The sequence below is a fragment of the Saimiri boliviensis genome, chromosome 2 (assembly GCF_048565385.1).
Source record: "Saimiri boliviensis isolate mSaiBol1 chromosome 2, mSaiBol1.pri, whole genome shotgun sequence".
Lineage (NCBI taxonomy): Eukaryota > Metazoa > Chordata > Mammalia > Primates > Cebidae > Saimiri > Saimiri boliviensis.
In genome coordinates, this window is record NC_133450.1 from 103,854,146 (window position 1) to 103,868,703 (window position 14,558).

Sequence of the window (14,558 nt, forward strand, 5' to 3'; positions counted from 1 at the left end):
TGACCTCTCCCTTTAAGATTCTGTTACACTTGTGCCCCTGCATTCACCCATCATTTACCATGTAATCTCTTGTTCAAGGTGGAGTAGTATTACCACTGGGCTCCAAGTTCCTTATTTGGTATCTGTCTCCTCTGGAAATAATTATCTGCAAGACGATGTTTCCTGTCACCAACACCTTCCCTTCCAAATAGCAAATTCAGTCTTTTGTTCTACCTTTTACTTTCATCAAACTGCACCTAGTTGTAGCTTTCCCTTTCCATTTGCCTCTTCAACACTCCAAGCTAACTTTTTTGAATTATCTGAACATGTGGCCAGGTTTTTTTTTTTTTTTTTTACAGGTTTAAGCAGCACTTTTAAAATGTCTCCTGCTGGGCGCGGTGGCTCAAGCCTGTAATCCCAGCACTTTGGGAGGCCGAGGCGGGTGGATCACGAGGTCGAGAGATCGAGACCATCCTGGTCAACATGGTGAAACCCCGTCTCTACTAAAGGTGCAAAAAATTAGCTGGGCATGGTGGCGCGTGCCTGTAATCCCAGCTACTTAGGAGGCTGAGGCAGGAGAATTGCCTGAGCCCAGGAGGCGGAGGTTGCGGTGAGCCGAGATCGCGCCATTGCACTCCAGCCTGGGTAACAAGAGCGAAACTCCGTCTCAAAAAAAAAAAAAAAAAAAAAAAAAAATTGATTTTAGCCGGCTGGGCACAATGGCTCACGCCTGCAATCTCAGCACTTTGGGAGGCCGAGGCAGACAGATCACAAGGTCAGGAGTTCGAGACCAGCCTGACCAACATGGTGAAACCCCATCTCTACTAAAAATACAAAAATTAGCTGGGTATGGTGGCGCGAGCCTGTAATCCCAAATATTCAGGAAGCTGAGGCAGGAGAATCACTTGAACCCAGGAGGCAGAGGTTGCAGTGAGCCAAGATCATGCCACTGCACTCCAGCCTGGGCGACAGAGGGAGATTCCATCTCAAAAAAAAAAAAAAAAAAGTTTTGATTTAGCTTTAGTTGACTTTTGAAAAATTGTGTGTCACAATTATAAGCTTTGGGAAGAAAAATATATTATACCAAATGCTGTAGTTTAGAGGGTGGTGGGTTCTAAAAAACAATGTTTAAAGTCATGGGATCTCTGAAACAGAACAAAGAAATCAGACAAATGGAAAATGATGTTATTTATTAATGTATTTCTTCCATTTGCCCCTCCAGATCACTGTCCTTCCTATTTACCCTGCTCCATTCTTTGGAGATTGACCCTTATAGATCATATCAATAGGTTTTCTTGCTTCCTAGTTTCTGGTTGAGTGTGGCCAAGAAAAAGTTCTGGCAGAATGGAAGTGAGGTCAGGGTGTTTATTCCTCCAGCTCCTTCTGTGTGAGTAATCTCAGCTCTGGTCAAAGTAGTCCTCTCCATATAATATCCTTCTTCTAGGTTCCAGGTTTCCCTAAGCCCTGCCTTTATACATAGTCCCTTATTAACTACTTCCCATATTATGCTGATTTTTATTTGCCATCTATTTCCTTGTGGGTCCTGATTGATAAATGAGCAAAATATAGCTTGTAATACCTAGTGTTAATCACAGTTTCTGAGCTATTCAGTATTATTCCCGTTTATTCTCTTCAAAATGTTAACATGCCATGAAAAAATGCATAAAATACCTCATGGACTATTTAATTTACAGAATATATTGTTCTAGGGAATGAACTTTGTTTATATTACAAATAATCCATCACTAAATAAATTGTGGTGGCTTTTCTTTTTTTCTTTTTTCTTTTTTTTTTGAGATGGAGTCTCGCTCTTGCTGCTCAGGCTGGAGTGTAGTGGCTTGATCTTGGCTGACCACAACCTCTACCTCCCAGGCTCAAGCCATTCTCTTGCCTTAACCTCTTGAGTACCTGAGACTATAGGCATGTGCCACCATGCCCTGCTAATTTTGTATTTTAGTAGAGATGGAGTTTCTCCATGTTGGTCAGGCTGGTCTTGAACTCCTGACCTTAGGTGATCCACCGCCTTGGCCTCCTAAAGTGCTGGAATTACAGGCGTGAGCCACTACATCCAGCCTATGGTGGCTCTTGTATTAGAAAAATTCAGACTCCTGTATTTGGTGTTTCTCCTTACTGGTAAAGCAAGTAAACTTAAAGCTGTAGCTCCAGAAGATTTAAATCCAAACAGAATGTGAAGCTCATTTCCTCTTTACTACTTGATCTTTCAAATTTAGCTCAAATGGTATTAATATCTCCTCAATTCAGTCTTCCTGAGAGTTACCAAGGTTACTCCTGTTTCCGGATAATCTTAAAGAAGAACGCTATAGTATTAACACTCTGTACATTCCTCCTATTCCCTCAGAGACTTATGGCTACTTACTAAGGTGACTTCACACCAGAAAACAGAAAACATGCTGGCTTCTTGGAATTTATTAAACATTGGATCTGAATCAATACCAATTCCTGGGGCATAGAATGCCACTGTGGTTCATCAGAGTGGGGCTCATGGAATATGGCAGATACTGTAGGTCGGCTCAGTTGTATCCATGCTCACCATCTTCTCTATTATCTTCCTATATTATTGAGACAGGGAAATGAAATACTCAATTTCCTAGCCTCCTTTGAACCTAAGGGTGGCCAATGAGATGTACGTAGAAGTACACAGGAAGGGCCTCCTTTCCTAAATAAAAAAGCAAAGCCTTCCTAGAGAAACACCTGTGCTTGTTACCCCTTTTACTTTTTTTTCTGTCTGAAGCACAGTTATGATATTTGGAGAGGAAGCTGCCATCTTATAATCAGCTCTGGTATCATCAAGCCATTGGCACAATGCTTAGCAGTGACATACTTCTGCACTTCTTGTAGTATGAGACAAATAATATACCAATTGGTTTAAGCTATTGTTAGTTGGGTTTGCTATTCAGTCAAAAGCATTCCAATTGATAACAGCTTTAGAAGCTATAATAAAACTTAGAGGACCTTTTTTTAAAAAAAATCAAATATCTCTTAAGAAAATATGAAACAAAAGGCAACACAATTCTCTGAGGGAATCATAGAGATGAGTGCCTCAAAGTCTTGATCAAGTGTTCATCAATGGATGAATGGATAAAGAAAATGCAGTATTTATACACTGTGAAATACTATTCAGCCTTAGAAAAGGAAGCCCTGTCATTTGCAAAAACATGGATAAACCTGGAGAACATTATGCTAAGTGAAGTAAGCCAAGCACAGAAAGAAAATACTACATGATCTCTTATGTGGAATCTAAGACAGTTGAACTCCAAGAAGTGGAAAATAGGATGGTGGTTTGCAGGAACTGGCAGGCTTGGGATGGGGAAAGGGAAAAAAGGATAGTCAAAGGGTCCAAAGTTTCATTTAGAAAGGAAGAATTGTTGCCAGGCAAAGTGGATCATGCCTGCAATCTCAGCACTTTGGAAGGCTGAGGTTGGAGGACTTGAGCCCAAGAGTTCAAGTCCAACCTGAGCAATATAGCAAAATCCCATCTCTAAAACTATTTTTTTTTTTTTTTTGAGAAGGAGTCTTGCCAGGCTGGAGTGCAGTGGTGCCATCTTGGTTCACTGCAAGCTCTGCCTCCCAGGTTCAGGTGATTCCCCTTCCTCAGCCTCCCAAGTAGTTGAGACTACAGGCCAGCACCACCATGCGTGGCTAGTTTTTTGTATTTTAGCAGAGACAGGGTTTCACCATATTGGCCTGGATGGTCTCTATCTGACATCGTGATCTACCCTCCTTGGCCTCCCAAAGTGCTGGGATTACAGGCATAAGCAAACGTGCTCGGCCTTAAACTTTTTAAAAATAAAAAAAAAAGAAGGCCGAAATAGTGGCTCATGCCTTTTAATTTCAGCAATTTGGGAGGCCAAGGTGGGCAGATCACGTGAGGTGAGGCCTTATGAAATAAGTAAATAAGGCCGGGCACAGGGGCACAAGCCTGTAATCCCAGAGCTTTGGGACGCAGAGGCGGGTGGATCACAAGGTCAGGAGTTCAAGACCAGCCTGGCCAACATGGTGAAACTCCATCGCTACTAAAAACACAAAAATTAGCCAGGCATGGTAGCACACGCCTGTAGTCCCAGCTACTCAGGAAGCTGAGGCAGGAGAATAGTTTGAATCTGGGAGACAGAGGTCACAGTGAGCCAAGATTGCACCACTGCACTCCAGGCCTGGCAACAGAGTGGGACTCTGTCTCAAAATAAATAAATAAAAGAGGAATAAGTTCTGAAAACCTACTGTATAACACAGTAATTATAGTTTATAATAATGTGTATTTGAAAGTTGCTATGAGAGTGGATTTTAATGTTATCACCACAAAAAAAGTTAAGTCTGTAAGGTGATGGGTATGTTAATTAACTTAATGATCCACAATGTATGAAAACATGAAGTTGTACTTCATAAATATACACAATAAAATAATTCCTTTTTGCTCATGCCAGTTGGGTCTTCCTTCTGTTGGGAATGTTACCTTTACATAGCATTTGAAGTTTACATAAACTTTTTTTTTTTTTGAGACAGAGTCTTGCTCTTGTCACCCAGAATGGAGTGCAATGGCATGATCTCGGCTCACTACAACCTCTGCCTCCTGGGTTCAACCAATTATCCTGCCTCCAGTAGCTGGGATTTCAGTTGTCCACCACAATGCCTGGCTAATTTTTGTATTTTTAGTAGAGACAGGGTTTTACCATGTTGCCCAGGCTGGTCAAGAACTCCTGACCTCAGGTGATCCAACCACCTCAGCCTCTCAAAGTGCTGGGATTAAAGGCATAAACTACCGCACCTGGCGTACAAATCCTTTCTTATACATAATCCCTTTTAAATTTTGGACTTCACAGTAAGCCCAGGATGTATGTAAGGTTTATCAGGTAATTATAAAACTCGGTTCCCAAATTCACACTTTCTTTTTTTTTTTTTTTTTTTTTTTTTTGAGACGGAGTTTCGCTCTTGTTACCCAGGCTGGAGTACATTGGCGCGATCTCGGCTCACCGCAACCTCCGCCTCCTGGGTTCAGGCAATTCTCCTGCCTTAGCCTCCTGAGTAGCTGGGATTACAGGCACACGCCACCATGCCCAGCTAATTTTTTGTATTTTTAGTAGAGACGGGGTTTCACCATGTTGACCGGGATGGTCTCGATCTCTTGACCTCGTGATCCACCCGCCTCGGCCTCCCAAAGTGCTGGGATTACAGGCTTGAGCCACCGCGCCCGGCCTCCAAATTCACACTTTCTGAATCAACGTCTTATGCTCTTCATCTGAATGATACTTGTCTCCTCTGTCATCTCCCTTTGAGTCACATCACTGTATACCTCCCTTAGCACTTTTCTGATGTTCGCTACTCTCCTTTGTTATATATTTTTTGCTCTTCACATTACTTTTCAGATTCTCTTCACTTGTGGAAATTTAAATTTTACTATAAGCAATGTCTTTTTCACTTCTGAAAAAAGAGAAATTATAGAAAAGTACGTTGAAAAAATTTAAATTCCCTGCCCACAGATTACCACCATTAAGATGTTGGTGTATACTCTACTACTTCCATTTTCTATGTGCACATATGTTGATAGAGATACTGTACCAAGTTTTTCCTTTAACATACTGTGAATATTGACCTGTGATTAGCATTTGGCTATTTTTAATGTCTACATGATATGTATTCCATTGGGTAAATATGTTATTTAACATTTTTTTTGTTGCATTGCTGGGTGAGGGTAGACTTTTATAATTATCACTGCTAGTAAACGACATTACTTTACTCCAGGTAAATGCGTGTGTTAATTCAGACCTTCAGCTTTGCTTTAGTTCTTTCAATCAGTTATCAGTCTGTAATTCTTTGTTGATAACTTGATAAGAGTGCTAGACTTTTGGGTCCTCAATACCAACAAGTTATTAAAACATAGAAATTCTTTAGGCTTGAGACTCTTGTTATATTAATGGCTATTTTCTTTTTTTTTTTTTTTTTTAAAAAAAAGGAAGCTCACATATTATATGAAGTAAAGCTGCCACATTATTAGTAGTGATTATATTTACTGTACTTTTTTTTCTCCCTAGACTGATCAAATATACACTTTTGTTCAATGCAAAATTCAAACTAAGGAATAATTAGGCTTATACATAAAGTGTTCTTTTTCCTTTAAAATGTAAACCTACCTTCAATGTATCTAACAATCAACTGATGCAAATTTAGCTAGCACCAGTGCAATGGTACAAAGGCAGAAGTCATAATTAATAAATCTTAAAATCTGTAACTATTGTTTCAATGATGCATATCAAGTAGGGTTGAAGAAGAATGTAATGATGATTTCAGAGTTTACAACTGAGATCAAATAAATTTAACAAAGGCCTATTTTTCTTCTTTTTTTTTTCAGATCAAGCAAATTTGGCATTTCTTTTTTTCAGAGGCCTATTTTTCTTTTTTAATTTTTTTTTTTTTAATAAAGATGGGGTTTCACCATGTTGGTCAGGCTGGTTTTGACCTCCTAACCTCAGGTGATCTGCCGCCTTGGCCTCCAAAGTGCTTGGATTACAGGCGTGAGCCACCACGCCTGGCCTCAGAGGCCTATTTTTCTATGGCCTGTGCTAAGAATATTTTTTACATTTTTTAAGTGTTAAAAAATAAGGGTTTACAAATCCAAAAATATTTACTCTATGGCCCTATACGTAAAGTATGCCAAACTAGAAGACTATATATAAAATACTTAGAAGAAAATATAAAGTATTTTTAAAGTATGTAATTAAATTTTTTTAAAAAAGGCAGCCATATACATTAGAAAACTGAAAACTGGTCAGTGACTCAGAAGTAAAAAAGAATGAACATAGAATCACAGAATTTTAGAATACGATAGCACCTTAAAAATCATCTAGTCTAGCTTTTTAGTTTTATTTTTTATTTATTTTAATTTTTTTAAAGATGGGGTTTCACCATGTTGGCCAGGCTGGTCTCGATCTCCTGATCTGAAGTGATCTGCCCACCTCAGCCTCCCAAAGTGCTGGGATTGCAGGCATGAGCCACCACACCCGGTGCTCTTACATTTTAGAGATAGGGAAACTGAGGCCCAGACCCAGCAAGTGACTTGTCCAAGGTCCCACAGCTAATTTCCTACAAAGTTAGAATGATAACCCAGGTTTATTTGTAGGTCAATATTATAACAAGTAGACCAAGTGAAAGTGATAGGTTAATCTCACACACACACACACACACACACACACACGCGCACACACACACATATAGACATTTTTTCCATTTTAACATGTACAGAAGTTGGAAAAACAGAACATCTCTCACTCATCTACAGAAATAAATCCTTTTATTTAATAACACTCCTTTTCTTTTTAAAGATGCATACAGTACTTGTAAGTCCAAGAATTCTGAAAAAACCTATAGAAGACCTGGCACTATTTTTGAGAATTACACAACTGGGCAGCAAAATAACACCTTTATAAATGTGAAAACATAGAGAAGTAAAATTTAGTGTTTGCACACAAAAATAGGGAGGTTACATTCAACACGTATTTTAAACGTGCATTTAAAATGTTTAATGTTTTCTAAAACTTTGGTTGTCATGCTTTATTATATCTTGTTAAATTTCACAATTGTGTAGATAATTAAACCCAAAAGGTAAGCAAATATATTAACACAGCAGCAAAAGCAAGCCAATACTGCACAATCATATTAGCAGACTGATTCAGAAATACATGTTTTTCACAAATAATATACAAAACTTAGTTTGTGATAACATAGTTCAATGACTTCCATATTATAAAATAAGGCTGAGTAATGAGACATAGCAGAACATGATTATATAATAAAAAGTATATTTTTAATTATAATTCTAATTGTATATATAGGGCATCGAATTGTAGTTTGTATAGAATAGTGCAAATGAGCAGGACTTTTCTCAAAAATATTAAAATTGAATTCATCCCACGTGCCTGAGATTTCATGAATTCTCATTCATGAATGATATACTTTAGGTTTTTATGTGATGGGTACAAGTGGTAGGGTTGATATAGGACAGCTGTGTACTCACAAGTTGCAAATAAAAATAGCCATTGACTTAATTTACTGGCTGTGAACTGCAGGCACTGATAATGTAACTTTTAGAAAGTTCCATTTGTCATCATGTAAACACTTTTGTTCATCATATCATATTTTATCAAAGATTCATAAATCATTTAAAATTGTCATATCAAGCAATTCCTCTAAACTCTTTTTGATATGTGGTGGTTGAGATGCAGCCTGATTTAACAGATTCTGACCCATCTGTGCAAAGAGTGCTTTTGATAATTTAGCTGTGGCTGTTCGTATATTTCCTCCAGCTCCAGGCAGAGAGCCACTATTTGTCATGTTTCCTAAAAGATGCCATAAAACAACCAATACTTTCTGTTCTGTGGCATGCGGCTTCCTTTGATAAAGTTCCATAACAATATCTGAAACATAAAAAACAGTAAGGAGTTTTTGTTTTTTAATAAATAAGCCTAAGCTCTGTGAAATAAGAAGCAACTAAAATATACTAAGTTTCTTCCTATGCCATTTGTCTAAAAAGGTAGGCTTCTTTAAAAGAAGTAATGTAAGAAACCTTCCTCTCAAAGATTGGGATCTTCAAGTATTATATTAGACTCTCATATAGAACAATTAGTTCAGGCAAAATAGTAAAGAGAGAAAATGAACCCAAATTAATCTCGATGTTTTCCAAATGCAGTGAAACAAAAATGCACATTTGTAACCCATGGACCTTTTATCAAACATGATTTTAAATAGCAGTTTTCTGTAAGCACCAAAATTTGATTTGAGTATCTTTTTTTCTGTATTATTTCTACAAATTTAATCAAGTACCCTATTAAGTTTTTTTTTTCTTCTCCTTTTGTGGCCCTTTGTATTAACATTTTAGTAATGAAATAATAAATTCTTCTCTCCTCCTTTCTACTAGACACTCCTTTGCATTGCTAGCCTATCTAATTATGTTTGCTTACAAGTTTCAAAGACCGGGCTGGGCACGCTGGCTCAGGCCTGTAATCCTAGCACTTTGGGAGGCTGAGGCAGGGGGATCACTTGAGGTCAGAAGTTCAGGACCAGCTTGGCCAACATGGTGAACACCTGTCTCTACTAAAAATACAAAAATTAGCTGGGTGTGGTGGCAGGTACCTGTAGTCCCAGCTACTCAGGAGGCTGAGGCAGGGAAATCGCCTGAACCCAGAAGGCAGAGGTTGCAGTGAGCCGAGATCACACCCCTGCACTCTTGCCTGTGCAACAGAGCGAGACTCCCTGTCAAAAAAGAGTTTCCAGAGACTGAATCTGCATCTTGAGACAATTCAGGTGCCTATGGAATTCTCCCCCACCAGGAGATTACCTCAAGACTGTGGTGCTAATTTATAACCCAGTCCAGGCTGAGATAACACTAGCCCATTCACCCTATGGGGCAATAACTCAAGATAAGTCATAGGAACAAATCATGCAGAACTGTACTGCCTGACCCACTGCATGCCCGCGATGCAAAACTTCTCCTTCTTAAACCCTAGCATTTTGCCTGAAAATTTTGAAGCAGTTTTGTTAAGGCAGGAGCCTGAACCATCTGCCAACTGCTAACTTTGGAAAATAAAGTCACTTTACTTCCACTGCACCTCATCCTTGTAATTCAATTTTGCAAGTGGCGATCGGCAGAACTTACACTTGGTTACACTAATAGGAAGACTGAACTTTTACTGGAAAAAAAGGGATAAAATTCTTTTGAAGAAAATTATTGGGATAAAAATATTAAGAGTTTCTTTTGTGGATCATACACAATTTATTTCTACTTTGTGGGTAGTTATATTAAGTTGGTAGCTACCCTAAAATTAAATTGAAATAATCTATCAGTTTATCTTTAGCTAATAAAATATTTCTTTAGAAATTACAAAGTATTTACCAGCAAGCTTTTCCGTCATATCCTGTTTTGCTTTTCCATTTAAAAACTGAGCTTTTGTGCAAAATGGCTGTAGAAGTAAGTAATTGTCTAAACAAAAAGAACACAGAGACATATGTTTAAAGAGTAATGAGCTCTTATTTTCTATTACATAGCACTGAACAGAACAAAATTCATTTCTAGGATGCAAATGTGTAACACTTTTAAAATCTACATAGTTAATCACTATTTAAAATTTTCCATAAAACCTTAACAGGCCAGGCATGGTGGCTAGCACCTGTAATTCCAGCTTCTTGGGAGGCTGAGGTAAGAGGACCACTTGAGCCCAGGAGTCCAAGGCTGCAGTGAGCTATGATTGCGCCACTGCACCCAAGCCTGGGTGACAGTGACACTCTGTCTCAAAAAAAGAGAAAAACCAAACCAAACACAATCTTAACAGAGTAGTATTCTTAAGCAAATGAGAACTAAAAATACCTCACAGTTTTAAAGGAGCTATCAAGTGGTATTTAAAACAAACAAAAAAAGTGCTTTAATCTCCTAGTCATCTTATTCCAAATGATAGCATAGTTTTATCAAAAAACAGAAAAAGGGAAGCAGTTTTTACGTTTACTGAATTTAAGTTTTAATTTTGAAATAATAATAGATACAGAGAAAGTTATAAAGATTATATAGAGGTCCTGTGTACCTTCCACCCAAAGGTTTCATCTTAAATAACTACAATTGATCCTTGGACAACACAGGGGTTAGAGGGGCCAACCCCTGTACAGTTTAAAATCCATGTTTAACTTTTCACTCTCCCAAAACTTAACTACTAATAACTTACTGTTGATCAGAAACCTTACCAATAACAGTAACTGTCAATTAACACATATTTTGGATGTTGTATGTATAATATACTGTATTCATACAACAAAGTAAGCTAGAAAAAAGAAAATTGTATTAGGAAAGAGAAGAAAAATATATTTACAGTATTATATTTGTCAATGAAATTTATGTCATCTGTTTACAAGTTTAGTCATCTGTCTGAAATGGTGGGCGACCACAGCTGCAGACCTCAAGCTACTCAGATATCAAGCAATTCAAATTTATCATGTCATGACTTTCCCCTGCTTACTGGGTGCACTTCCAGCATCACTAGTGGCACTTCATAAAGGTCTGATGGTGTCAAAGTTTATGATATTATACCATACCTGATGAAAAATACTTAAGAACCATTAATTTGCATATGTTAAACCATTCTTGCATCCCTGGGATAAATTCCACTTGGTCATGATGAATAATACTTTTATAGCAAATTGTTGAATGTTCTTAATAGTTCTTTTTTATTAAGTAGTATTCCATGGTATATTTAGCAGTGTATGAGATGGATTTATTTGTAATCTTGTCAGCATTTTGTAATGTCACTATTTTTTATTTTGGCTGTTTCAATACTTGTGTGGTGATCATGGCCTTCACTTGCATATGCATTTCCCAGATGGCTAATGATGTTGAACATCTTTTCACAAGCTTATTTGACCAGTCATATATCCTCCCTTATTTTCTATCCATATAGCCTCATGGTTTAAATACTTCTTCAGGTCTTTTGTCTATTTTCTTATTTGGTTGTTTCTTTGATATTGAGCTTTGAGATTTCTTTATATCTTCTAGATATGACTTCTTTGTAATATGTGTTTTGAAAATATTTTCCTCAGTCTGTAGCTTGTCTCTTTATCCATTTATTTTTTGATACAATCTTACTCTGTTGCCCAGGCTGCAGTGCAGTGGCGCAATCTTGGCTTACTGCAACCTCTACTTCCTGGATTCAAGTGATTCTCCTGCCTCAGCTTCCAGAGTAGCTGGGATTGCAGGAGTGCGCCACCGCACCCAGCTAATTTTTGTATTTTTAGTAGAGACAGTGTTTCACCATGTTAGCCAGGCTGGTCTCGAGCTCCCAATTTCAGATGATCTGCCTGCCTTGGCCTCCCAAAGTGCTGGGATTACAGGATCATGCTTTTAGTGCCATATGTAAAACTTTTCACCAAGTTATAAGATTTTCTCACATTATCTTCTAAAAGTTTTACATTTAAGTTGTACATTTAAATCTATGATCCATTTTGAGTTAGTTTATTATTTTCTTATTTTTGTATTTTTTCTTTATTTTATTTCCACATCATCTCATGCCAAAGTATTGAGTTACTTTTGTATCAGATGCGAGGTTGAGGAAGAAAAAGAAATAAAAGTCAAAGATATAGGAAAAGAAAGTCAATTTAATGGAAAAGAATATAATCACTAAAAGTAATTTTAAAACTATTGAGAAAATAGAAAGTTTTATGATAATATTAAATTTAAAAACCTGAGTAACTAGGATTTCAGCATTACAAAAACATGAAAAGAAAGTCAAAATAATTTGAGTGCCAAAGTAAGATTTCTTACCTACATGCTGACTCAGTGCCTGAACAACATTTGTAGCAGCAGTGTAGATGCCTGGATTCTTGGAATTCAGATTGTTATCCACTATTGCTGGAATTAGCATGTTGATTATAGGAGATAAGTGGTCTCTAAGTAAAGGAATCATTTTGTGCATTGTTTCCAGAGCCACCAGATTTACTTTACTATTAGAATCATGAAGTCGAGATTTAAAAGCATCAAAAATCTGAAAGTAAATTGGTAAAATATTTAAAATAAAATAATGTTTATAGCTACTGTATTTATAATTTTCTTGGCATTTCATAATATTTCTCATACTTCACTCAGTTTAAATACATAGTCAACATCCTATTTTGCCTGAACTTGAATAACAGAACTTTATAAAATTTTAGGTACTAAATCTAAGTGTCAAATCTTCTTGTAACAAAAAGAGAAGGCCTAAAAAATCACCCCAAAAGACAACCTAATAAGGGGTGAAAAATGTGGCTCAGCAGGCAGATGACTGACTGACTGTAAATATGATAAACATCCTGTTTTCTGGAAGGTGCAGGTTAGCTTAGGTAACTCTAAGAACTTAAGAAAAGTTTCTGTTTTTATCTCTTTTTCACACTAAAAGTAGACATATAAGTTTTACTGTGGAGATTTAACCTAGTTTCAGTTTAGGTTTATTGTGAAAATTTTAGATGCAATTTCAGAGTTACATTTGTATTATTATCTCTTAACCTGATAATCTTAACAATAATCTCTTGCTCTTCAGAATCCTTAACTTTCATAAAATATAATAAAGTGAATGCTAAACAATTCTTAATCATGTCAGATGAGTGAAGAGCTCTCTAAGAGCTGAGACTATTCACTAATAATTTCTAATACTTATTTATCATTTTTCATGTTAAGAATAATCTCAGGAGATCTATTTTACTCAACAGATATCAGAAAATAAAACTTTCTGGCTCTCATGACATGGTAATATGGTACTTTTCTTCTGAAAACTGAGACAATACCACTAGAAGTGAAGAGTAGTTATGGTATGTTTGCCAAGTATAATGCACATTATACAAATTTAAAATGAAATTTAATTAATTACTAATAAAATTAACTGAACTAAATTCTGATGAAGCAAAAATAATCCATGCTCTGATATGATGAATATTTATTAATATTTCCCTTTCTTTTGCTTGTCTTCCTAAAGATAAGTACATAAATTAGAGATTTCTAACCCACATATGAAAAGTTTTAATATCTGTTCTAAAGCAATATCAAGTCTCTTATTTGTCTTTGTTTTTTAAAAAAATATTTATTGATTAATTCAACATATATTTACTAAATGACAGGTTCTGAGAGCTCTGAGAATACAGAAGTTTCAAGGAGCTTACCATTTGTGGCAGGATTCAGACAAATAAATAGCATCTTCTTACTTTGTTTCAGTTACTTTGAGTTGTTCTAGTATGCTTTTAACATAGCAAAACCCAGGCAATCAATTTTCTTCACTAAGCTTATTTTAACACTTTAAAATAATATATATGATACATATATTAGTAATTTATTAATTAAATTCCATTTTAAATTTGTGTAATTTGTATATATGTATATATAGACAGTATATAAAACACTAAGATTTAGGGCAGTTTTTTAAACTGAACTTAATGATTTCAAATAAAAATATGTTTTTATTTTCTTTTTTGTAGAGACAGGGTCTTGCTATGTTGCCCAGACTGGACTTGAATGTTGAACTCCTAGCCTCAAGAGATCTTTCCACCTTGGCTTCCCAAAGTGCTTGGATTACAGGCATGAGCCACCATATCTGGCCTGAAAATTAATTTTGACAAGTCCTTACCTTTACAATGTTTCCAACAACAAGCTCTTGATTATTTTCAGTATCTGATAAAAGCTGCTTAATCCCATTAATACGATCACGAAAGTCTTTTGCATTTAATAAACCAGTTATGACTTTAAGGTACTCAGCACTTTCTAGGGAATTACGAGGGACTGATTTTCTGGTGACTTCACGAACTTCAGTTACCTCTCTAAAGTGAAAGAAAGGTAAATGTAATTTCATTTGTACTTTCCTATAAAAACTATTGTACAAACATAATTTTAAAATCTCATTATGCATTCACTTTCCAAAATGAATAAACTGAATTATTTTATGCATTCCAAATGCATAAAATAATAATACATAAAATAATCATTATTCCAAAATGCAGTCATTTTCCAAAATGCAGTCATTTTCCAAAATGCATAAAACGATTTAACCCGTAGCCACAGTATCTGTGTT

General features: G+C 36.3%; 1 protein-coding gene across 4 annotated transcripts in view; it reads right to left on the bottom strand.

Moving 5' to 3' along the window:
* Nucleotides 1–7,265: 7,265 nt before the first annotated feature.
* Nucleotides 7,266–14,558, bottom strand: part of TOGARAM1 (TOG array regulator of axonemal microtubules 1) — a 107,505-nt gene continuing 100,212 nt past the window's right edge. For 2 of the 4 annotated variants that reach the window (XM_010341110.2, XM_010341109.2), the window contains 4 exons: nucleotides 14,118–14,307; nucleotides 12,290–12,509; nucleotides 9,881–9,967; nucleotides 7,266–8,405 (listed from right to left, as the gene is read on the bottom strand). In XM_010341110.2, the coding sequence (XP_010339412.1) occupies nucleotides 8,140–8,405; nucleotides 9,881–9,967; nucleotides 12,290–12,509; nucleotides 14,118–14,307 (763 nt within the window). In that variant the 3' untranslated portion in view covers nucleotides 7,266–8,139. Of the gene's footprint in view, nucleotides 8,406–9,880; nucleotides 9,968–12,289; nucleotides 12,510–14,117; nucleotides 14,308–14,558 lie in introns of those variants that run through there. The other 2 variants (XM_010341111.2, XM_074393998.1) reach the window with 2 other exon arrangements.